Here is a 25,251-nt window from a genome sequence, read left to right on the forward strand (position 1 = left end):
CAGGCTTCGTCACAGGCAGCCGAAACCCAGATTCAAGCCCAGGTTGGCAGCAGTGCACGCAGGGGGCCACAGATCCTTCGTCACAGCTCGGCTCTGGCTTGGTCCAGCTTGGGTTTGAGCCGTTCAGTTGCTTCCAAAGACGCAAAAGTGAACAGCTCAGCTGTGGCTTGGCTCAAGATGGCCTCTTGGAAATCCTGAGCATGGCCAGGGCCAGCAGTGTGAATACAGGCCTCAACGTGTCCCGGCTCTCGAGTCAACTGGACAGAAATGGTAACAATGATGCAATTCGTAACGTGAAAATGATGCGAGTGACCGTAACTCCCGAGGTGCGGAGTCAAGCTCAGTGTCACTCAAAAGCCGGGGCGAAGGAGGTGAAGGGGGGGGGGCTATAAGTGTCTCTTAGAAGTCGGTGCAGAGGGAATCCCGCTGGCGGCCGCCGCACGTCCCAGAGGGGGCTGTCACAGAGAGAGGACACCCGGCAGCGGCGGCGCTGGTCCTTGCTGTCGAGAGGAGGTCGTCGCGAGTCGTGCTGTCGTGGCGAGTTCTACCGCGAGTTGTCGTGCAGGGTGACGGGAGCCAAGAGAGACATGGGGGGGGCCGCCACTGGAGAGTCGACGCACAGCAGTGACGACGTTGGTCTTTGGTGGAGAGAGGAGGCTATGAGTCGCGCTGCTGACACTTCTACTGTTTGACGGCGTAAAATAAAACAAACCCCAACGTTGGTGTTGCCACACAAAAGAAAATACAATTTTAGGAACGCCATCCTTCCGGGCCAGTGCTTGCCAGCTGCACTGTTACCCAAACCCCATCAAGACATGGGATCGTACGACGCTGCTGCTGTTGAAGTTTATTGTGAATTGTCAGGGCAGATGAACAAAAATGGTTCGCTCAGTCTATTAACTAAAAAATAAACGTTTAAAAAATTCTTGCAATGTTGTCTTGAGTGTAGAAATGCACACACACATCCCAACACACATGCGTAGCTGTGCGCAAAACAAAGATAAAAACAAAGATCCCCTGTAAACCTTAGCAGACAGTAGGGACAAGTGTTGTTAGCGAGCACCTATAAAGGCCTGCACGGCACACGAGGGGGTGGGTGGCCAACACCACGCTCGGCGCCTTTGTCTCCCTAGTGGCGATGTTTACACATTGCATCAGGTACTCATTTGAGGCTGAGTCGACCTAGGGAAGGCCCAGGACCGGTTCAGATACTCGTCACTGATGTTGGCCGTGAGCGGGAATCAAACCCGGGTCACCAGGTTCGTAGCGCAGCGCGCTAACCGCTACACTACACACCCAACACATGTATACCCACGCACATAACAAATATTCTCAGCATAGCCTTGTTGGGGCAGGTTCTGTTAGCGAGCACCTATTAAGGCTTGCGGGGCACTGGTAGAAGTGGTGTAGTCAGACCTAGCTACCTTTATTGTCCGGTGTTGATGTTTACAGACCACACCGGGTACTCACTTGAGGCTGAGTAAACCTCAGGCAGGTTCAGATAATTGCCACTCATGTTCGCTATGGCCGGAAAATGAACTCGAGTAACAAAGGTGGCACAGTTGCCCTAACCACTATACGACCCCCTCCCCACATACACACACAAAAACCTTATATAAACACACACACTACACAGATGCCAACACAAAACACGCACAGATTCGCTCCATTATCCTCACATTTACACCAACTCATTGACACACACACCCTCACGCACAGATTCACTCCATCATTCTCACGCATACACACACACACACAATGATCCACCACCCCCCCCCCATAGCCTTTTCCAGACTGTTGGGGAAGTGCTGTTAGCGAGCACCTATCAAGGCCGGCACGACACACTAGGGGAGGCTGAGTCGATCTAGGGGAGGCCCAGGACCAGTTCAGATAATCACCACTGGTAGTTTAGCCAGTGGTAGTTTAGCTAACCGCTAAACTAGCTAACCACTAAACTACCGCTCACCACATACACATGCACACACACCTCTTAAGACACTCGCACCATTCCTCAGAGCTCCCCCGCCTCCTCCTCTTCGCGACGGATCTCGTCTATGAGTCGCTGTCTCTCCGCCGCCTGACGCATCCTCATCATCACCACCGACTCAAAGTCTCGCTCCACGGGCTGCTGGAGACAAGGGGGACAAAGGGACACAGGAACACAAACACATGGAGACACGAGGACATGGCGACACGGGAACAAAGGGGCATAGGGACATGGGGACAAAGGAACACAAACACATGGAGACATGGGGGCACGGGGTCAAACTGGCTGTGTGTAATCCCAATTGAGTAATTTGCAGTAAACATGTTCAGCATGAGGTTGTTTTTTGCCGATTCCAGTTTCATTGTATGGGTTCTTGTTTTTTTTGTTACGGGAGCAAACCGGAGAACCCGGAGGAAACTAATGCAGAAAAGCGGGAGAGAGAGAACATACAAATTCTAGATTTGAAGCTTTCGTGACTGCAAGGATCCATACTCTTTGGTTCTATTCGGTAAAGTCACGTAGGTAAAAAAAATAAAACAACAAAAAATCACGACTTTTCGACCACAACACAAGCGGCCTTCATCAGGTGAAGGGACCAGACTGTCTCGGCGCTGTCCTCGAGACAGTCTGGTCCCTTCACCTGATGAAGGCCGCTTGTGTTGTGGTCGAAACGTCGTGATTTTTGTTGTTTTATTTTTTACCTACGTGACTTTACCGAATAGAACCAAAGAGTATAGAACATACAAACTCCACTCGCTCACATTCTGCAAAACAGGGAGGAAGAACATACAAGCTTCACACAGAAAGGCGCCCGAACCGGGGATGGAACCCAGTCGCCATCTTGCTGCGAGGCACAAGCGGCTGCCACTGCGTCAACCACCCTGTCGCCAACGAAACCCGGCTGGGCAGCGTGAATGACGGAAGGAGTAAGAAGGGCAGCAGCACAGTTTACCTGGGCGGTGCTACTGGTGGGGCCGGAGGGAGGGCGGGAGGAGCTGGAGAACCCAGGAGGACGGCCCTCCAGCCACGACACCGAGATGGGGTTCTGCGCAAGGCCCAGCTCGTTCCGTGCCGCCAAATCCTAGTGGGACGACGAAGGCGACGGGCACGGCGGTGTCACGGCGCGACGAGCCTCCCGCCACTGTGCGACGGCACCGCGGCGAGCTCAATGCAGCTACAGCACGACCACAGAGCAGCTAACTCACAGAGTTACTCCGTACAGCATAGACATATGGCATGTAACTTATGGAGAGGTACTCTGTACAACATGAACACATAGTAGATAACTCATAGAGAGAGTTATTCTATACAGCATGGACATATACTAGATAACTCATAGAGAGAGTTATTCTATACAGCATGGACACACAGTAGATAACTCATGCAGAGAGTTACTCCATACAGCATGGACACACAGTGGCTATCTCACTGTATCACTCAACACAGCACCACCACATAGCGTGTACATGTACAGCCCTTAGTTAGTCCACTGCTGGATGAGGGCTTCCCCACACCGTGTGTGTCGTCGGGGTTATTTCACCATACTTCACCACTCTGGTCGGGGAGCGTTGATAAAGGTGGGCAGCCTAGACACAAACGTATTGAAGTACAGCGCAACTATGACTATCGCCTCTGCTGCCCACCACACAGCCGCACAGCAGCAATCCGGGCAGTATCCAGGCTCAACCATTGCTCAGCTTCCGAGATCTGACGATATTAGTGTGTGATTCGGTCACAGGCGACCACGTGGCAGCCATCTCGAAACAGAACAATCTCACCGCGCGTTGCAAGTAACAGCACCGCGGCGCGGCATTTCGCTCGGCACAGCACCGCACAGGGTAGCACAGCACCGCACAGGGTAGCACAGCACCGCACAGGGTAGCACAGCACCGCACGGGGTAGCACAGCACCGCAAGGGGTAACACAGCAAAGGGTAGCACAGCACAGGGTAGCACAGCACCGCACAGGGTAGCACAGCACAGGGTAGCACAGCACCGCACGGGGTAGCACAGCACCGCACAGGGTAGCACAGCACAGGGTAGCACAGCACCGCACGGGGTAGCACAGCACCGCACAGGGTAGCACAGCACAGGGTAGCACAGCACCGCACGGGGTAGCACAGCACCGCACAGGGTAGCACAGCACCGCACGGGGTAGCACAGCACAGGGTAGCACAGCACAGGGTAGCACAGCACAGGGTAGCACAGCACCGCACAGGGTAGCACAGCACCGCACAGGGTAGCACAGCACCGCACGGGGTAACACAGCGTGCCACAGCAGACAGCATCTTACCGCGCTCTTGGGCGAAGCAAACTCGACGATTGCTGATCCTTTCTTCTTGGCGGATATGAGAAGGTTCATAACCTCACCGTACTGCGCGGCAATCACGAGTATCATCGTCAGTATCGTCATCGTCTTCATAATAATAATAATAAACATCTTCACCATCCTCATCATCACCATCATTATAAAGAGCGTCAGCACTGTTATGAGACGGCCTAAAAAAGAATGGAGCGCGTTTGGTATGAGCGCCATTCTTATAGCGCAAGGCGATCATCACGGAGAGACGCCGTGTGTCACAGGCGCGGTCTGCTGTAGTTTTGTAGCTGGGAGTGATGTTGCTGCTGTGTGGAATCCCAACCGAGTTTATTTGCACGAAAATTGCCGAATTTGCCAAAATTGAACCATTATGCCGGCACACAGCGGCCTACTAGTTTCGAATTACATCACGGGGATCTTTAATGTCTACTGTGAAGCAGGCGGCGCGCCTATCTCAAGGTCAGTAAAACCGCAGTATTAACCAGGGGGACCTGCCGGATCACATCGATGAACATCTGCAAAGAGCGGCGAAGGTGCCACCGCTGGGCTGTGTCACCACCCGCTGCACGACATGGGTCACACGTAGATGATTAGGGTGCCGCGGTGGCGAGATGTTAACTGCTTCGCCTGGTATACAGGAGGTCGTGGGTTCGATCCCAACCCTGACACCTGCTGCTGTATATTTGGAGTTTGCGTGTCTCTCTCTCTATGTGGTGAGATGTTAACTGCTTCGCCTGGTATACAGGAGGTCGTGGGTTCGATCCCGACCCTGACACCTGCTGCTGTATATTTGGAGTTTGCGTGTCTCTCTCTCTATGTGGTGAGATGTTAACTGCTTCGCCTGGTATACAGGAGGTCGTGGGTTCGAACCCAACCCTGACACCTGCTGCTGCTGTATATTTGGAGTTTGCGTGTCTCTCTCTCTATGTGGTGAGATGTTAACTGCTTCGCCTGGTGTACAGGAGGTCGTGGGTTCGATCCCAACCCTGACACCTGCTGCTGCTGTATATTTGGAGTTTGCGTGTCTCTCTCTCTATGTGGTGAGATGTTAACTGCTTCGCCTGGTATACAGGAGGTCGTGGGTTCGATCCCGACCCTGACACCTGCTGCTGCTGTATATACGGAGTTTGCGGTGTCTCTCTCCATGGTCGCATTAATTTTTCTCTGGGTCCTCTGGTTTTTCCAATCCATATTTACGATCAACATGTGTCTAGAGTATTTGGCTGCTATAAATTTCGACGTGATAAGCCATTTCGTTGAGCTATCATTTGCGATGGCCAGGTCGCTTCTTAAAAAGAGTTATACAGCTCGGTGGGCCTTACCTGGCAAAATTAAAAACAGTTTAGTTGTATAGTTTAATTGAGCTCCACGACTTCACAATCGTCACCCTCCCCCCAGCTGCCTGGCAGTGCGCTGCTTCACGAGTGGTCCAGCCACCACCCACCTTCTGAAAGATGACCATCAGCTGTTGCTTCGAGTATCCGCCGTTCGATTCGTCATCCTTCTTGCTCTTCCATTTCACCTGGAAGGCAGCGGCAGCACAAGCGACAGCATACACAGTTTATTTTCTTGTGTCGGTGTCGTTAAGAGTTTAATCATTGTGAGAGGACAGCGGGAGAGGGGGGTGGGGGCATGGGGACGGTGGTGGGAGGAACCACCAGGGTGGTGAGGAGGGGTGAGGATGTGGTGAGTGGTGGCGAGGGACAGGTAACTTTTCAAATACGGCAAATTTGGGCCATGATGCCAGCACACGATGGCCTACTCTCGGCCTACTATAGAAACTAAAGTAAAACTATTTTTTGTATTTTAACAGGAAAGGCCCACTGAGCTACAAGTGATATTTCAATGAATCGGCCTATCACGTGGAAATGTATGACAGCCAAATATTCTCAATGCATGTTTGATAATGTAGAGGAGAAAAAAACTGGAGAACCCGGACAAAAGTCCACGCAACCACGGGGAGAACATGCAAACTCCAAATTAACAGGCGTACGTGTCGGGATTGAACCCATGACCTCCTGTATACCAGGCGAGGTAGTTAACATCTCGCCACCTTGGCGCCTGAAGAGCTCGGGAGTGGAGATGTAGTAAATAGCGCATTACTGCGTTACAAATCTGATGACCTGCATTTGGTTCCTGGTCACGGTTAACATCAGCGGTGGGCGATATCAGAAACTGGTTCTGGGTCTCCCCTAGGTCAACTCGGGCTTAAATGAGTACCAAAAAATTGGCATCAGATGACACGTTTGCGTGCCTGACATAAAATCAAGCGTGAAACTGACCTTCAGCTTGGGTGTAACTTGATGTGTGGATGTGGAGAGGCCTGTAAAGAATACAAGTGATAACAACACATTGGTTAGGCACAAACGGCACACAGAATGGTGCAAAGTCGATTGTAGGAGCTGGAAAACAAGCAGCGCACGTGAAGATGGTCGATAGGAACAAAGATTCCCATACAGCTTATAACAGACTGTTGGGGCAAGTGCTGTTAGCGAGCACCCATTAAGACCAACACGGCGCACAAGGGGCGGTGTGGTTAGCACCACCAAGCAGCCGCCTTTGTCTACCCAGTGTTGATGTTTTACACACGGCACCAGGTACTCATTTAAGGCTGAGGCGACCTACACACAAAGACAAAGATCCCCCGTATAACCTAAACAGACTGTTGGGGCAAGTGCTGTTAGCGAGCACCTATGAAGGCCGGAACGGTACACCAAGGGGTGGGTGGCCGGCACCACGCCCGACCGCCTTTGTCTCCCTAGTGTTGATGTTTACACACCGCACCAGGTACTCATTTGAGGCCGAGTCGACCTAGGGGAGGCCCAGGACCGGTTCAAATAATCGTCACCGATGTTGGCCGTGAGCGGGAATAAAACTTGAGTCGCCAGATTATAGAACGCGCTAACCACGACACTCCCGCTCCCCACGACCTACACACATATACATATACACACGCGCATACAAAGACACGTGGTCCAATCAGAAGGCCGTCAGTGCTCCGATTAGCACGGTTGACTACGTACGGCGCGAAAGAAGTTACACGCCGTGAGAATTTTATTGTGTTATTTTATTTCATTAATTTATTATTTTATTCTCATTCTACGTGACTTTGCCGAAAGAACCAAAGAAGAAGTTACACACACATACATTAGTTTAGTGGTTAGGCTTGGCAGTCTGTGCTCGGTGTGGCAGTGTAGTTGGCGTTTGAGCCAGGGCTAGTGTGGGTTGTACCATGCGACCTTTTTTGCCAGTATCAAAGTATGAAAAATAAGAACAGGTTCCACCATTGCTGGCAATAAAACAGGTGTTAAGATGTTCAAACACCAAATACATACTTTTTGTCAGGAATGGAGTCTGCATTAACCACACGTACTTGTGGTGAAAATACAGCAAACATGCTCTGATAATTGTCTTAGAAACTGATTGGGCTACACCAGAGAGACGGCCTTCTTTACGGCCTAGTCTCAACAGTGTCAGACCAGAGAACGCCAAAAGGCAAACAGGACAAAGACAATGCACGTGTCAGAGAATTTACGGCTCGGGTTGAGCAGCTGTATCAACGACAAGGCATATATTATCAGAGCATGTTTGTTTGCATGTTCACCACAAGTACGTGTGGTTAATGCGTTACTTGATTCCTTGAAAAATGTATCTATTCGGTGTTTAAACATCTTAACAACTCCGCTTTAATTTCCAGAATAGGTCAAATCCGTTCTTATTTCTCAGTGTGGTTTGTGTTCGTGAGTGACCAGGCTCAGGGATCGGTTTACCTTGCCCGCTCTGCTCCTTCTGTCGCCGAATTTGCTCTCGGATCAGCTTCTGCTCCTCCTCCAGTTGGCGCGATCCCTCCTCTCTCAGTCGCTCGATCTGCAAGTGATAGCATCAATTCGAGAGGTTTATTAAATTGCTGCTTTTGCATAAACCGTACACATATCTATTTTAAGACTTCTCACCCAACTTGAATCCAACTGTGCTATCGGTGTCATCTCAAGAGACAAACTGTCCATTCGGAACTCTCACAAAGCAGTGCAACCCTTCATGTTTGAGAATGGCCCACGGAAGTGGATTTCACAGAGCTACTTCTGAATAGGTCAAGTTTGGGATTGTGAAACCGGGATTTTGAGTGACCCCGGGATTTTGAGTGACATCGGGATTACGAGACTGGGATTGTGTGTAACACTGGGATTGTAACACAGGGATTGTGAATGACATGGGGATTGTAACACAGGGATTGTGACAGTGGGATTGATGCAAAGGAATTGTGAGTGACACCGAGATTGTAAATGTCGTGGGGATTGTAAGTCGCACTGGGATTGTGAGTGACACTGGGATGGTGTCACTGGGATTGCGAGTGACACTGGGATTGTGACACTGGGATTGTGACACTCGGATGGTGTCACTGGGATTTCGAGTGACATTGGGATTGCCACATTGATATTGCGAGTAACTTGGTGACCGCACCTCTTCCTGAAGCCGCTTCGCTGCCGCTTCCTGCTCCTCTCGGCTGCTCCACGCATTGCTCTCTTTCGATTCCAGGTCTGAAAGACAAACGCCGGGGTTTGTCTTACCCGAGTTCATCAGTTTCCCGCTGCCAGTCACACTTATGAATGCCAGTCACACTTATGAATGCACCGTACGTAGCCAACCGTGCTAACCGGAGGTGCAAAAATATATACGCACCCCAGCACTTAGACAATGACATTTGGATAGTTGGTTGGCATCTTTTGTTTTATTGCAATTCTGGTTGTTCATGCCATGTTATCACGAGAAGAAGACATTTACATTCAGCACCTCTCGCAGCAAGCACAGCGTCACTTCGAAGTCTGAGAAATGCCTCGTGCCGGTCGTGTTATCCGGCCATGTTTCACCACACTGATCCGTACTGGTTGGTGAAGCCAGGGCGCATAGACTTTGTCGCATAGAAGTACAGTACAAGAATGGATTTTTGCTCCACTGCCCATAACGTAGGGCGCAGCCCCACGTTTATGGCAGTCACCCGTCCAAGCACAATCAAAACTCATCCATGCTTGGCATCCAAAAACATGACGAGATCGGGATATAATTCAGGAAAAAGACTACAGAGTGGTGGAGTAATAACGCTTGTGCCTCGCAGCAAGAAGGGCCTGGATTCGATTCCTGCCTCGGGCACTTTTCTAAGTGGAGATTCTATGTCTCCCCCAGTTCTGCATGCGTTTCCTCTGGGTTCTCCAGTTTCTTCCCACGGCAAAATAAAAAAAATCCATTCATTGTCACCGGTATTGAGCCAAAACATTCCAGTGGTGAAAAACTACCTGCAAATTACTCAGTTGGGATTATGCTTCACAATGTCACCCCCCCCCCCCAGTCAGAGTTTCCTAGGTGAAGAGGCATAGTAATACAAATGCTGATATTGCACGTGACGGATGTCGCTGGAGTGACGTGCGTTGATTGGCAAGGCAGCTGCGAGAGTGGCTTTAAGCAAAGCAAAATAAAGGGTAAATAATATGATAACACTTACCCAGTTTCACCTTCTTTCGTTTTTCATCGAGATTCTTGGTCCTTTCGGCTGCGAGACGTTTCGCCCTTTGCACTTTATCATAGGCTGCCTGCGAAGGCGTGCACAGGCCCATCACAGACATAAACACACATTACACACGACACACGCATCACCCTTGCTCACTTCACACAGTACACATACGTTCAATACACAACACTGGGAGTATTAACACGTGCCTTACACACACAAGTCCATGTATACACAACGGATACTCAATGACACAACACGCAACTGATGGTCGACACAAAAAAAAGCACACATGCCCATGCACACGTAACAAATAATCAATGCAAACACAACACATATGTCAATGAACACACAGCAAATAATTAACACACTCAACACATTAATAATGAAAACACAGCACACAACCGATGAGCAATTCTAATACAACACAACACTCAACCAAACGGCACAAAAAAGACACGTCTATGCACGCCTAACAGATAACGCAAACACACCACGCACAAAACGCAATAGATTTACCAATGCAGACACAACAAAGACAAAGATCCCCCGTGCAGCCTTAACAGACTGTTGGGGCAAGTGCTGTTAACGAGCACTTATGAAGACAGGCACGGTACACGAGGGAGTGGGTGGCCAGCACCATGCCCGGCCGCCTTTCCCAGCACACACTAAAGAGTCCACTATCGTCCGCCCCGTTTCCTTTGCACCTCACCCTGGCTGCAGCGTCCGTCAGCACTTCGAGGGCCCGGGACAGCTCGTGAAACAGCTCCACTGTGGGCACAGCAACACAGGGCACACACCGTCATCACACCCCCTAGACACATCAACAACGCATCCATTTGCAATCGATTCCCAAGCTCGCGATACGAGCATGCAGGGCTCAACTTTCTCAACGAATATATCGCGGGTCGCTGGTAGGTCACTGCAGTCATAGCCACAGTCCATAGCGAGAGAGGGGCATACTGGGTGTGGTGTGCCGGGGTGCGGATGTATTTTCCAGTTCGCTGACCGAGACAGACCCGGTGGATTATTAATCCCTGCATGCGGAAGAATCGGTTAAAATAAGGGTGATTTCAATGAATGTCATGGTATAAGCAAAGTCAAGATTTAAGGTAATTTACGGAGCTCGACAAAACCGTGCAAACTAGCGGGGAAAAATGTTGAAACATCACATAAGAGACGATGAAAACGAGGCAGGAAAAACATCGAGTTGCCCTCCGGATCGCGACAATACAGAAAACCATCAGGTAGGTGAATCGTTTCAGGGTAGAAATTGAGGGTAGGACACCTGACAGAGGAGGGGTGGCCCCCTGATGGAGGAGGGTAGGCACCCTGATGGAGAAGGGTAGACCACCTTATGGAGGAGGGTAGGCCCCCTGATGGAGGAGAGTAGGGCCCCCTGATGGAGGAAGGTAGGCCCCCTGATGGAGGAGGGTAGGCCCCCTAATGGAGGAGGGTATGCCCCTGATGGAGGGGGGTAGGCCCCCTGATGGAGGAGGGTGGGCCCCCTGATGGAGGAGGGTGTGCCCCCTGATGGAGGAGGGTAGGCCCCCTGATGGAGGGCATGCCCGCTAATGAAGGAGGATAGGCCCCCTGATGGAGGAGGGTAGGGCCCCCTGATGGAGGAAGGTAGGCCCCCTGATGGAGGAGGGTAGGCCACCTGATGGAGGCGGGTAGGCCCCCTGATGGAGGAAGGTAGGCCCCCTGATGGAGGAGGGTTATCAGTCCTTACCAGCACTGGGGTTGTCTGGGTTTTTGTCCGGGTGACACTCAAGCGCCTTTCTCCTGTACGCCTTCTTGATCTGGGAGACACAGACACGTACACACACGACTCATGCTTACACGGACAAAAGTGTCTGCGTGGAGCTTTCTCCACTATCCTATTGTATATGCTGTCCAAATAGAGGCGTCCACAAGAGGTCGGGATTAAGGGTTTCGGGGATTTAGGGTTTCGGGGGTTTAGGGTTTGGGGGTTTAGGGTTGGGGGGTTTAGGGTTTGGGGGTTTAGGGTTTGGGGGTTTAGGGTTTGGGGGTTTAGGGTTTGGGGGTTTAGGGTTGGGGGGTTTAGGGTTTGGGGGTTTAGGGTTAGGGGGTTTAGGGTTTGGGGGTTTAGGGTTGGGGGTTTAGGGTTGGGGGGTTTAGGGTTTGGGGTTTAGGGTTAGGGGGTTTAGGGTTAGGGGGTTTAGGGTTGGGGGGTTTAGGGTTGGGGGTTTAGGATTGGGGTTTAGGGTTGGGGTTTAGGGTTTGGGGGTTTAGGGTTAGGGGGTTTAGGGTTAGGGGGTTTAGGGTTGGGGTTTGGGGGTTTAGGGTTTGGGGGTTTAGGGTTTGGGGGTTTAGGGGTTTAGGGTTTGGGGTTTAGGGTTTGGGGGTTTAGGGTTGGGGGTTTAGGGTTGGGGTTTAGGGTTTGGGGGTTTAGGTTGGGGGGTTTAGGGTTTGGGGGTTTAGGGTTAGGGGGTTTAGGGTTAGGGGGTTTAGGGGTTTAGGGTTTGGGGGTTTAGGGTTGGGGGTTTAGGGTTGGGGGTTTAAGGTTGGGGGGTTTAGGGTTGGGGTTTAGGGTTTGGGAATTTAGGGTTTGGGTTTGGGGGTTTAGGGTTGGGGGGTTTAGGGTTGGGGGTTTAGAGTTTGGGGGTTTAGGGTTTGGGGGTTTAGGGTTTGGGGGTTTAGGGTTGGGGGGTTTAGGGTTTGGGGGTTTAAGGTTGGGGGGTTTAGGGTTGGGGTTTAGGGTTTGGGGGTTTAGAGTTGGGGTTTAGGGTTTGGGGGTTTAGGGTTGGGGGGTTTAGGGTTTGGGGGTTTAAGGTTGGGGGGTTTAGGGTTGGGGTTTAGGGTTTGGGGGTTTAGGGTTGGGGTTCAGGGTTTGGGGGTTTAGGGTTTGGGGGGATTTGGCTTCAGGGGTTATTGGTATGGTTCAGAGTTCAGGGTTGGAGTTTAGAGGTTGAGGTTATGGTTAGGGGTTAGCTTTTATGGGATATGGTTTATGGGTTGGCTTAGGATGTTGGGTTAAAGCTTAGGGATTATGATTTAAGTTTAGGGGTTATGGTTTAGGATGAATATAATTAGGGGTTACGATTATACTTTAGGGTTAATAGTTATGGTTTGAGCGTTTGGGTTTCGGGTTATGCTTACAGTTTAGGGTTATGGGCTAAGGTTTGGGTTTAGGGGTTATGGTGTAGGATTAAGAGTGAGGGGTTATTAGTACATGATACCGCTTTGCCACGAATCTGCGGCGGCAGCAGTCTGGGACGTTTCACCCGAGCCTCCGATAAGCACGCTCGGTTACGTACGGTGCGAAAGAAGTTCAACATACAAACATTAATGGTGGGGGGGGAGGGGATATCGCTTTAGTACCTTCCCCCCGACACAAGGCAAAAAGACGTACCTCCTTAGGAGACGCGTTCTCCTTGATACCCAATAGGCCGTACAGATCCATCTGCAGGATATCTTTGGAGTCTTTCGGGGCCATGTGGCAGCCAAACCCGGCGCCGGGCCGGGCCGACAGCGACCTAACACCTCGTGCCCTCCTGACACCACCCACAAGTAACCACCGCACGAGCAGTATGCCCGTCCCAACACCGGCTCCCCAAGTCACACTTGTTGCTGTCAGCACCCTGGCGGGCACCACCACCACCACCCTGGGCCTCCAGGCCCCACGAACCGCTTCCTCCACCACCCCCGCCGACTCCGGCGGCGCGACACGAGGCCAGCCACTGGCCTGCAACCGCTTCCCAAACAGAGCCGCGTCGCTCTTCCCACCGCCACGTCCTTTGCTCCGCTGACCACCCCAGACAAAGGAACCCCGGTGACAGCAGCAGTCCTGCCGCCGACTCCTCACCACCCCCTCACCGCGCAAGTCAAAGAGTGTCCCTCCCCCGCGCGGCCGAGCAGCGTCTCCACGCTAACAGCGCCCGTCTCGCTCTCCCTTCCCGGCTCTCGTCCCCACCACCACCCCCCGGCCCCGTTCCTCTCCCCGGCCCCGCTCCTCTCCCCGTTTCTCTCGCGGCCTTCGCGAAGCGGCGCCGAGCCCCGCGTGAAGTCAGCGGCGCCGAGCCCCGCGTAGAGTCAGCGGCGCCGAGCCCCGCGTGGAGTCAGCGGCGCCGAGCCCCGCGTGGAGTCACCGGCGCCGTCTCTCGCGGCCCCGGGCGGCGGGGTTCGAAGGCGGAGCGCGGGGCGCCGACGAAGGCCTCGGCCCGGGAGGTGCGGCCACGCGCGGCCATCTTGGTACAGGGCAGAGGGGGGGGGGCAGAGCGGACCTCAGCAACTCAGCAACACCACAAACCGAGCACCTCTGGAAAGTTGAACAAATTTAATTTTGCTCTGTGATTTTGGTGCAAACACGACAAATAATAACAACTAAATGCAACACGTTCGTCAAAAATCGCTGTTGCCTTGAAAGTAACAAAATATATAATCGGTCATATTACAAATACGTTTTTTTAATGCAAAAATATGTTTTTACGTACTGTGAAGAAGGAGCATTGCCTTCGCATATTGTACATGTTTTATTTTAAAGGCGGTGTCTTTAAAAAAAAATACTGTACTCCAGAGTCTGCAGAAAGTCCATTCCACTCACAACGCCGGCGCCTTCCCTACCCAAGATGGCCGCCGCCGCTGCGCCGAACGAAATTTGTCATGGCGGGGTGGGGGGTCCTTTATCACTATGGCGGCGATGATGATGGTGGTGGTGGTTGTGATGGTGATGGGAGGAGGAGCAGGAATTGTCGCCTCCTCTTGGTTGATCCCTGACCCCGGAATAAAAAAAAACAATCAGCTGCTGCTGCAGTTGTTGCTGTTGCCCCGGGTTGCGGCGTTTGTGCCACTTTGAATGGCGCGGGGCTTGCAGCGCCTGGTCAGCTTCATGGGTTTCGTCGCTTAAATTGATTCTCTGGACTCGGTCACAACCCACATTTTCGTGCTGCCCTGCTCTTACCTCTGCTGTATCAGCCCCATTACAGCCCTCATCCCAGCGCTGCCAACGTCTCAGCGCTGCCCTCACCCCAGCGCTGCCCTCACCCCAGCGCTGCCCCCTGTCTCGGCGCTGCCCTCACCGGGAGCAAGAAGCAGCAGGTCCCATGGCGCACGCGGCCTCACTGTCGTCCATGGACTTCGAGGTGTTTGGCAAGGTGCAAGGTGAGGGACGTCGCTCCGGGTGTCTGGGAGTCGGGAAGCCGGCGTGGCTCAAGGGGCTTGAGCCGGGGTGGCTCGAGGGGCTTGAGCCGGGGTGGCTCGAGGGGCTTGAGCCGGGGTGGCTCGAGGGGCTTGAGCCGGGGTGGCTCGAGGGGCTTGAGCCGGGGTGGCTCAAGCCCCTTGAACCGGGGTGTCTCGAAGGGCTTGAGCCGGGCTGGCTCAAGGGGCTTGAGCCGGGGTGGCTCAAGGGGCTTGAGCCGGGGTGGCTCAAAGGGCTTGAGCCGGGGTGGCTCAAGGGGCTTGAGCCGGGGTGGCTCAAGGGGCTTGAGCCGGGGTGGCTCAAGGGGCTTGAGCCGGGGTGGCTCAAGGGGCTTGAGCCGGGGTGGCTCAAGGGGCTTGAGCCGGGGTGGCTCAAGGGGCTTGGGCCGGGGTGGCTCAAGGGGCTTGAGCCGGGGTGGCTCAAGGGGCTTGAGCCGGGGGGCTCAAGCCCCTTGAGCCGGGGTGGCTCAAGGGGCTTGAGCCGGGGTGGCTCAAGGGGCTTGAGCCGGGGTGGCTCAAGGGGCTTGAGCCGGGGTGGCTCAAGGGGCTTGAGCCGGGGTGGCTCAAGGGGCTTGAGCCGGGGTGGCTCAAGGGGCTTGAGCCGGGGTGGCTCAAGGGGCTTGGGCCGGGGTGGCTCAAGGGGCTTGAGCCGGGGTGGCTCAAGCCCCTTGAGCCGGGGTGGCTCAAGGGGCTTGAGCCGGGGTGGCTCAAGGGGCTTGAGCCGGGGTGGCTCAAGGGGCTTGAGCCGGGGTGGCTCAAGGGGCTTGGGCCGGGGTGGCTCAAGGGGCTTGAGCCGGGGTGGCTCAAGCCCCTTGAGCCGGGGTGGCTCAAGGGGCTTGAGCCGGGGTGGCTCAAGGGGCTTGAGCCGGGGTGGCTCAAAGGGCTTGGGCCGGGGTGGCTCAAGGGGCTTGAGCCGGGGTGGCTCAAGCCCTTTGAGCCGGGGTGGCTCAAGGGGCTTGAGCCGGGGTGGCTCAAGGGGCTTGAGCCGGGGTGGCTCAAGGGGCTTGAGCCGGGGTGGCTCAAGGGGCTTGAGCCGGGGTGGCTCAAGGGGCTTGAGCCGGGGTGGCTCAAGGGGCTTGGGCCGGGGTGGCTCAAGGGGCTTGAGCCGGGGTGGCTCAAGGGGCTTGAGCCGGGGGGCTCAAGCCCCTTGAGCCGGGGTGGCTCAAGGGGCTTGAGCCGGGGTGGCTCAAGGGGCTTGAGCCGGGGTGGCTCAAGGGGCTTGAGCCGGGGTGGCTCAAGGGGCTTGAGCCGGGGTGGCTCAAGGGGCTTGAGCCGGGGTGGCTCAAGGGGCTTGAGCCGGGGTGGCTCAAGGGGCTTGGGCCGGGGTGGCTCAAGGGGCTTGAGCCGGGGTGGCTCAAGCCCCTTGAGCCGGGGTGGCTCAAGGGGCTTGAGCCGGGGTGGCTCAAGGGGCTTGAGCCGGGGTGGCTCAAGGGGCTTGAGCCGGGGTGGCTCAAGGGGCTTGGGCCGGGGTGGCTCAAGGGGCTTGAGCCGGGGTGGCTCAAGCCCCTTGAGCCGGGGTGGCTCAAGGGGCTTGAGCCGGGGTGGCTCAAGGGGCTTGAGCCGGGGTGGCTCAAAGGGCTTGGGCCGGGGTGGCTCAAGGGGCTTGAGCCGGGGTGGCTCAAGCCCTTTGAGCCGGGGTGGCTCAAGGGGCTTGAGCCGGGGTGGCTCAAGGGGCTTGAGCCGGGGTGGCTCGAGGGGCTTGAGCCGGCGTGGCTCGAATCCGGGCTTCACCCGCCCACGATTCAGTCGGCCTCTCCACTTCGGCGAGTTGATGGATGTAGCAGTGCACGACGGTCAATGCCAGATCCGACGTCACGGGACAGGTGCAACATCACCTCGTGCGGATAAAGGGGCAATTTCAGGGGGGGCAATTGCAGGGGGGGGCAATTGCAGGGGGGGGCAATTGCAGGGGGGGGCAATTGCAGGGGGGGGGGGCAATTGCAGGGGGGGGAATTGCAGGGGGGGCAATTGCAGGGGGGGGGCAATTGCATGGGGGGCAATTGCAGGGGGGGGGGGGCCCTTCAGAATTAGTTCTGTGATACTAACTTCCACAGATTACATATCTTGTTATTTTATTCGTATGGCCATTGTTGTTGTTGATGTAGAACAACTACACATTTACGTTGTGGTGGTTGATGAGCCAGATACTTTGCGGTGCTTGCGTCGCGAGTGTGGTGTTGCTGTGAAAACGTCTCCTCTGTACTGAGTCGTTTTTTTATTAAATGTGCATGTGGTTGTGTTCTGTGTGCCCGCGGACAGCACGGTTAGCCGATGCTTTCTGCCAGAGCTCTGGATAGAAATTTGTCGCATGAAATGCCGATAGCGGAACGTCAATATAATTTGGATTAAGAAGAAAAACCGACGATGAAAAATTAAACCAGGTTTTACCTTTTCCTGCAATAAAACATGTGGTGTTAAGATGTTCAAACACCAAATAAATACATTTTACAAAGCATCAAAGGCTGCATAAACCACACATACTAGTGCCAATACATGTGTAGCGGCATTGACAGGCTGTATGAAGGAACTTACCTGTAGTAGCGTGCATGTGTCAGCAGGGGGTGGTATGCAGCCCAGGCGGGATGGGCCGTTGGACCACTCGCGTTCCCAGACCCCAAGAGGGGTTGTGAGATATTCCAGGGCCCCCTAGAACATTCCAGAAGGGAGGCGTGGCTAGGGGCGGAGAGACCCTGGAGTGGGTATAAAAGCCGGACCCTTGAACGGGTTCGGCAGTCATCGTCAAGCCGAAGAGCCGGCTTAGAGTAGGACCCTGGGAACCCCCAGGACCCGACGTCCTTCTAAGGGCCGGGGCCGAGTGGGCCAGTGGCCAGGACCCGAGGACCTTGACTGGGTCGGGTCAGATAGCCTCCCCTAGGTCCCCCTAGGTCCCCCTAGCCTCAACGGAGGGCTGAGATAGAGAGTGATCCCAGTAATAGAGGCCACGATATCCGGAGGCTGTACCTCCCTAGGTATCGGGTGGAAGGGGCCGTTACCCCTTTTGTATTAGGGACCGTGTGTTAAATAAACGTGTTGCCTCTGAAGAACTGCCTCTCCTCGTCTTGGACCCACGACACATGCAAACATGGATTCTGGCTTAGCAATCATTGGAAGGATTTGATAAACCATTTCAGGTCTTAATTGATTGTTCACGTTTACGGTGGCTTTCAGACAGCATACATTAATTTTTCGTCTCCCCCTTCCTCTTTTCAGAACATAGATGGACTAGTCCTTCTAAATAAACTGCCAAATCGCTGCGCTTGGCGCTGCCGGTTTTTAATAAATAAATAAACAGACCGTTTATAAATAAATAAACTACTGCGGACCGACACTTCTTTCAAATGTTTCTTGCCGTTGGTTTTTTCACACCTGATGACGACCGTTTGTGTTATGGTCGAAACGTGAGAATTTTTATTGCTTTATATATTTATTATTTTATTGTTTCCATTCAACGTGACTTTACCGAAAGAGCTAAGAATATATAAACAAATATGCTCTTAATAATGTGTGCATTGCCTCTCTCCCCGTGGTCACGTGGATTTTTCTCCGAGACGTCCGGTTTTTCCCTCCACATTTAGAATCAACGTGTGTTTAGAGCATTTGGCTGCTATACATTTCCACGTGATAAGCCACTTTGGTGAGCTGTCATTTGTGGCCAGGTCGCTTCTGAAGAAGAACTACATAGCTCAGTGGGCATTACCTATCGTTAGTTAATAGTTCAAAGGTGTCCGAGACGGGTATTGCATTGATACCCAGAGGGTGGTAACACCCTCTGGGGGGGGGGGGTGGTCAGACATTTGTGACGATGTGTGACGAGGGGGGGTGGGTTGAGAAATGTGACGTCACATCAAAATGCGCAACTTTAAATATAGACAACAAGTTCTACTTAATTAGACTTTTTAATAAATGTTTTCTCCTACAACAGAGTGCAGCGTCACATTAAATACGCACTGCAATGACAATAGTTTAAAGCAATTAAAAGCATGTTTTATACTTTTTTTGGGGGGGGGGGGGGTGGGGCAGAACTTTATGATGTCATATTTGAGGGGGGGGGGGGTCTGACTTTTTGTGATGTCGTGTGACGGCCACAAAGTCTTATGTCGGATGGCATTGGTGACAAGACTGCTTTAGCGGCCTTTGGGGGCATGGCTGTTAACTTTACAAAGGCTGTGGAATCTGTCGGAAGGAAGCGGTGCCAGGGTGTGGTGGCATTATTGGCAATGGCCTCTCTCATTTGGCCGAGCTACTAAAACCAGTTTTGTTTGAGCAGCGTAAACCCAACCCTCTACTCACGGACCCTGACCCCGTGTCTCCTCTGCTGCTTTATTTTGCAGGTGTCTTTTTTAGAAAGGTAAGCAATTTTCACGTCACTCACTCTTTGCAATTAGCCCCCTTGGTTTATTTTAATCGGCAAGAGCTATTCAAGAAATTTAAACATTTGCTGCTTGTTTGAACGTCTACGTTGAATGACATTGAGTGAGTCAAAGGAAAATAATTGCCGGGCACGGCGGCACATGCCTCTGAGGCAAAGGGTTGGTGGAACACAGATTTGTGAAACGCCCAAACTCAGTCGAGTGTGAGGTGGCCAACGAGATGGCAGTACTGTAAGTGGGTGATTGATCCCATCTGTACATACCTTTGAATGTACGTTGTGGGGTTTTGTCCGGGTACTCAGGTTTATTCCCGTCTGTCAAACACTGCTTTAAACGGCCGTGTGGTCACCAGGTGACACAGAGTGCTGTCTGCAAGTGCTGCCCGGCACAAGCGCAAGGCACTGGACTGAATCCCTGACGAAGGAGGGTAGGACCCCTGAAGGAGGAGGGTAGGACCCCTGAAGGAGGAGGGTAGGACCCCTGAAGGAGGAGGGTAGGACCCCTGAAGGAGGAGGGTAGGACCCCTGAAGGAGGACGGTAGGACCCCTGAAGGAGGAGGGTAGGACCCCTGAAGGAGGACGGTAGGACCCCTGAAGGAGGAGGGTAGGACCCCTTAGGAGGTGGGTAGGACCCCTGAAGGAGGATGGTAGGACCCCTGAAGGAGGAGGGTAGGACCCCTGAAGGAGGAAAGGAGGAAAGGAGGAGGGTAGGGTCTCCGATGTCCTTATGTCCCCCCATATTCCCCTTGTCCCCATGTCCCTGTGTCCCCATGTCCCTGTGTCCCCATGTCTCTGTGTCCCCATGTCGCTGTGTCCCCATGTCGCTGTGTCCCCATGTATCTGCGTTCTCATGTCGCTGTGTCCCCATGTCGCTGTGTCCCCATGTCGCTGTGTCCCCATGTCGCTGTGTCCTCATGTCGCTGTGTCCTCATGTCGCTGTGTCCCCATGTCGCTGTGTCCCCATGTCGCTGTGTCCCCACATCCCCCCGTGTCCTCATACCTCTGTGTCCCCATGTCTCCCTGTCCTCACGTACCTGTCTCCCCATGTTCCCCCGTATCCTCACATCCTTGTGTTCCCATGTCCTCATACTTCTGTGTCCACATCCCCATGTCCCCATGTCCTCATGTCCCCATATCCTTGTGTCCCTGCCGTACCCCCCCCCCCCGTGTGCCCGTGGAGCAGCACACGAGGCAGGAGGCGATGCGGCTCGGCCTGGTGGGCTGGGTGCGCAACACTGAGCGGCACACGGTGGAGGGGCGTGCGCAGGGCCCGCCAGACCGCACAGAGCAGCTGTAGGTGGCTGCCCTACTCCCACAGCAGCAGCAGCAGTGATGGCAGCAGCAGGAACAGCAAAAGTATCAGCAGGAAAAATTTCACCATGTATCGCGGGTAGCGAATGCCTGTAATCCAACACCGTGGAGGTGTGGGTTGGTGGATCACGCACACTAATTCGTGAAACTCTCAAAATCCGCTGAGCTGCAAGGTCGCCCTATCCTGGCTTGCCAGGGTATGCTGGCAGTACAGCAAGTAGGACCAGCGTTGGGTCAATGTCGGTCTAACGGTTCCAACCGCATTCCAACGTTGGCCCGACAGTGCCCTGCATTCCCACCCAACTTCACCAACCCCCACTTCACCGGCGTGGTGAAGTATGGTCAAATATCCCTCGTTTGCCGTACGGCGTGGGGGGCCCTCATTGTCCAGCAGTAGATTGACAAAACAGACCATACAAGTACGCGTGTCCTAACATGGGACGTTGCACAACATCCGAAGACCGCGACAAAGGCACGTATGTAGAAATAAAATAAAAATAAATTTAAAATAGATCACAACGTTTTGAACGCAACGCAAGCGTGGGTAGAGTTGCACCGTGAACCCCCGTCCCTTGCGATGACCTCTCCTCGTTGCCTTTCCGCTTGTCTGCCCGCAGGAAGGTGTGGCTGAACACCAAAGGCAGCCCCAAAAGCCGCATCACCCGCGCCGAATTCTCGTCGGAGCGAACCGTGGAGAAGGCAGAGTACAGCGACTTCCGCGTCGTCAAATAGACGCCGTGAGGGGCCGGATCTCCCCTCCCCTCTATCCACAGGGTCCTTATAACCCTGGCTAACAGCATGCACCGTTTTGTCATTACGACTTAATAAGGTTAGGGACTGCGGTGCCGGCTTAGAGCCCTAACCCAGCCCAACGTGAGGCTAAACCTGGTCAGGGCAGTGGTTCGAGCCTGGTCATTAACTCAACCCCTAACTCAGCCCAACGGGAGGCTAAACCAGGTGAGCGCTGTGGGTTCAGCTGTAGCCCAGATATTAAACCTCAACCCAGCCCAGCACACGGTTAAACTGGGCGAGGGCTGTGGTTCTTAGCCAGGCCTCACGAGAGGTGGAGAATGGAGCTACCGGGGTACCGGGCTACCGGGCTACCGGGACCCTCCCCAGGACAAGATTGTTTAATTTATTTTGATTTACATGATGTGGGCCCCTAGTAAAGTGGATGTACTGGGGCCCCTGGTTCTAACCCTGACTTTTTAACTCTAAGCCTAGCCCAGCCCAACAAGGAAGCAAAAACAAACCAACTAGGTTAGGGCTGAGGATCTATCCATGACCATGACTCTAACCCGCACACAGTCAAATAGCAAGGCTAAATCTCAATTAGGTTAGGGCTATGGTTTTAGCTCTGGTCATGCCCCTTAAGCCTCGCCCCAAGTAAGGCTAAACCACACAGTTACTGGCTCCTGAATTAATATCTATACCTCAACATCATGCATCTTCTGCCTCACAGTAACACGTGCAATTTTACATCCACACTCAGCCCTGACCGTGAGTTGTACAATTAATGCTTGGACACTGCCTGGTTTGTTCTAACAAAAAAAGGTGAGAGAAAGGCAGACGTACCATACACACAGGGATTGTGCAATGTTTTCAGCATGCGTTTTGTTTAGCAGCAGCAGCGAAGTCGTGCGTAGCTGTGGGCTTAAAATACATTTACGTGAATTTGCTGTGGGTTGGGTCTCCCAGGGTTTGGGCAACCCTTTTACTCAACGTAGCCAGTATTCTCTGGTGTAAGTCCGTAATAGCAACACAACTCTTAGCTTTACTCAACGTGGCCAGTATTCTCTGGTGTAAGTCTGTAATAGCAACACAACTCTTAGCTTTACTCAACGTGGCCAGTATTCTCTGGTGTAAGTCTGTAATAGCAACACAACTCTTAGCTTTACTCATCGTGGCCAGTATTCTCTGGTGTAAGTCCATAATAGCAACACAACTCTTTGCATTATTCATCGTGGCCAGTATTCTCTGGTGTAAGACCAATCCATCAATCATCATTTACTGTCATCAATTTCGCTTTCACTGAATTCACGCATCACAGGTGTTCCCATTGCTTCCACTCATCTATTTCATTCACCTCATCTCGCCCATTACATTCACACGTTGTACCGATGTTAATTCATTGTAAAGCGCCTTGGTTAAGGCGCTGTATAGATTCCGTTAAGATAGCAACACGACTTTTAGCTAAAGTTCGGTTCGTATTTGATCATCGTTACGAGAGTTGTGATCTCTACCATCCTGCCCCAGCACCCCCCACTTCCCCGTAATGGACAGACAGAGATAACGCATAAACGCCTTCATCGCCAGCTGGAAAATGGGAATGAATGCGCACAGCTATAAAAGCAAACAGGCTGAGACTTTACTTCAGCTGGTAAAGCTAATTGAGCTAAACAGCTTATTAAGGACGACCACAACCGAACGGTGTTGGTCATGGCGGCGGTTACAGGACATTGCACTTGAATAGTTAAATATAGAGCTATAGCGTTACATGGAGAACCATAGAGTTACATGGAGAACCATAGTTATGTCGAGATCCAGAGATCCACAGAGCTACATAGAGATCCATAGAGTTACATTGACAGCCATGAAACTACATAGAGAGCCATGGAGCTACATGGAGAGCCATAGAGTAACACAGATTCAGTGACACAGATTCATAGAGTTACAAAGAGACTCGTAGAGTTACACACAGACTTATTTCAGACGGTAAGGCCCATGAAGCTCAATGGTTGTGTTACAAAGACGACCACAGGCCAAGGCCGCCTTTGTTAGTGAGCAAAGACAACTTGAAAATCTGCCCCAAGTGTGCGTGGCCTGACTTTATTTATTATGTATTCATTCCCTCTCGGTGGCTCTTAACAATATTTGCTTTCAGTGCCTCGTCATATATTCCCAGGGCCATTGTCTCCAACGCAAAAGATGGCGCGCTGCTCGCTCTGCTCAGAAAAACCCACCGTGAACTCCGGCTAGTGGGCGGCCTGAGCCGCTCGGCCTGCGTCCTCGATCCGCTGCGAGCGGCCGGCCCAGCTGTGCTCGGAGAAAGAGCAATCGGCTCGCGAACCCAAGGGGGATCAGCAACCAACAATAACGAGAAGCAGACAAATTTTGATTTAAAGCTTTCGTGACTGCAGGGATTCGTATTCTTGGTTCTTTCGGTAAAGTCACGTAGAAGGGAAACAATAAAATAATAAAAATATAAAACAATAAAATTATCATGACGTTTCGACTGCAACACATGCAATCATCATCCGGTGTGAAAATCACAGCAAGAAAAAAGTAAAAAAAAAATCAAAATTTTCTTGCTGTGGTTTTCACACCTGATGATGATTGCTTCTGTTGCAGTCGAAACGTCGTGAGAATTTTATTGTTTTATATTTTTATTGTTTCCCTTCTACGTGACTTTACCGAAAGAACCAAGAATATGAGAAGCAGACACTTCTTATTGGTTCGGATTCGGTACAGAGCTCGATATTTCAAGAGCCGCAGTGCACGTGAACACACGGGGGGCATGCGCTACGTCACGAGGGTGACACGTAAGAGAGCCGCAGGTCGCCGACCCCCTGAGCTACAGCCGCTCGCAGTCGAAACGTCGCACATTCTTCCCCCATTGGCTATCGACTCGGCCCATCATCCCTTTCCGGGGACGTCCCATAAAGCGAGTACCCTGATTTCGCTGGAGATGAACACATCCAGCGTCGCCGGGTGTTGACGGCGCGGCTCTGCTCTCGCGTGAGAGCCACCACCACCCCCCCAGTGCCAGCTGTCCCTGTGCGGCACGAGGTGACTCGCTCACTGGCCTGCGATTTGGCAGGAGTCTGCCAATCGGGGGGGGCGATGATTGTTTTCCGTTACGTGTTGTGTGATCCCATTTTAGTTATATTGATAATGCCGTCATGTTGGCTCGGGATCACCCATTTCTTCAGATGCCCCTCCCCCCTCATCCCTGTTGTCAAAAATTAAAAACTTTGCCCAGGCATCTTATGCACGTTGAACTTCTTTCGCAACGCACATAGCCAACCGTGCTAATCGTCGGAGGTGCGGGGCATAGATCGTACGGAGTGTTATTAGATTCACGAAGTTCGTACACAGATCCCCGCGTGTAGACTTTACTTAGCAGACTGCCGGGGCAAGTGCCGTTAGCGGGTCGCCCGTGAAAGCCGGCGACGGCAAACGACCAGGGGGTTTGGTGCGGCCAAAACCACACGCGGCCAACGCCACGTCAAGTTGGTGTCGAAGGCTCGCCGCTGGCTGGAGGTCACGGGATCGACCCCCAGGTACCATGGGCTGACCGAGACGACTGGCAGATGCACCGCCTGTGCTCCCCACTCTGCCAACGTTCTACAGGGTATTTTATCCGCCCGGCACTCCGCTTGTTGTTGTGAGCGTCGTTTCCCTCTGCCCTGTATGTCGAACTTCTTTTGCACCCTGTTATCGTAGGTGCGGGGGGGGGAGGACAATAAACTCTCATGGTTGTCCTCCGTTGTTGTTGGAGGGCGACTGCCTCCCAACTGCCCAGTAGCGTTCCAAGTCGTTTCTCTCGAGAGGCGCTCTGCATCCCTTCCTCCGGACGCGGGCTTGCTTGTTTAAAGGCAG

At 53.0% G+C, this 25,251-nt stretch overlaps 2 protein-coding genes across 4 annotated transcripts; one reads left to right on the plus strand and one right to left on the minus strand.

The window, feature by feature from the left end:
* Positions 1-835: 835 nt before the first annotated feature.
* Positions 836-14,005, minus strand: DNAJC17 (DnaJ heat shock protein family (Hsp40) member C17). Of its 2 annotated transcripts, none has more exons than XM_032974385.2 (11): positions 13,186-14,005; positions 11,542-11,611; positions 10,522-10,580; positions 9,804-9,891; positions 8,768-8,844; positions 8,077-8,173; positions 6,589-6,629; positions 5,751-5,828; positions 4,280-4,360; positions 2,940-3,068; positions 836-2,128 (listed from the first exon to the last, which is right to left on the minus strand). In XM_032974385.2, the coding sequence occupies exons 1-11, from the start codon at positions 13,267-13,269 to the stop codon at positions 2,012-2,014; spliced, it is 921 nt and encodes a 306-aa protein (XP_032830276.1). In that variant the 5' UTR covers positions 13,270-14,005; the 3' UTR covers positions 836-2,011. The 2 variants fall into 2 exon arrangements, with proteins under 2 accessions (XP_032830276.1, XP_032830277.1); XM_032974386.2 differs by having other exon boundaries at positions 836-2,125; positions 13,186-14,002.
* A 471-nt stretch (positions 14,006-14,476) lies between these two features.
* LOC116954007 (acylphosphatase-1-like) lies at positions 14,477-24,632 on the plus strand. Of its 2 annotated transcripts, XM_032974397.2 has the most exons (5): positions 14,477-14,933; positions 19,301-19,317; positions 20,522-20,631; positions 21,267-21,386; positions 23,555-24,632. In XM_032974397.2, exons 1-4 carry the CDS (start codon positions 14,876-14,878, stop codon positions 21,379-21,381), a joined length of 300 nt encoding a protein of 99 aa, XP_032830288.1. In that variant the 5' UTR covers positions 14,477-14,875; the 3' UTR covers positions 21,382-21,386; positions 23,555-24,632. The 2 variants fall into 2 exon arrangements, with proteins under 2 accessions (XP_032830288.1, XP_032830289.1); XM_032974398.2 differs by having other exon boundaries at positions 21,267-24,632.
* Positions 24,633-25,251: the final 619 nt, after the last annotated feature.

This window comes from Petromyzon marinus, chromosome 53 (assembly GCF_048934315.1).
Source record: "Petromyzon marinus isolate PM22_M1 ecotype Great Lakes invasive population chromosome 53, UKy_Petmar_22M1.pri1.0, whole genome shotgun sequence".
Classification (NCBI taxonomy): domain Eukaryota; kingdom Metazoa; phylum Chordata; class Hyperoartia; order Petromyzontiformes; family Petromyzontidae; genus Petromyzon; species Petromyzon marinus.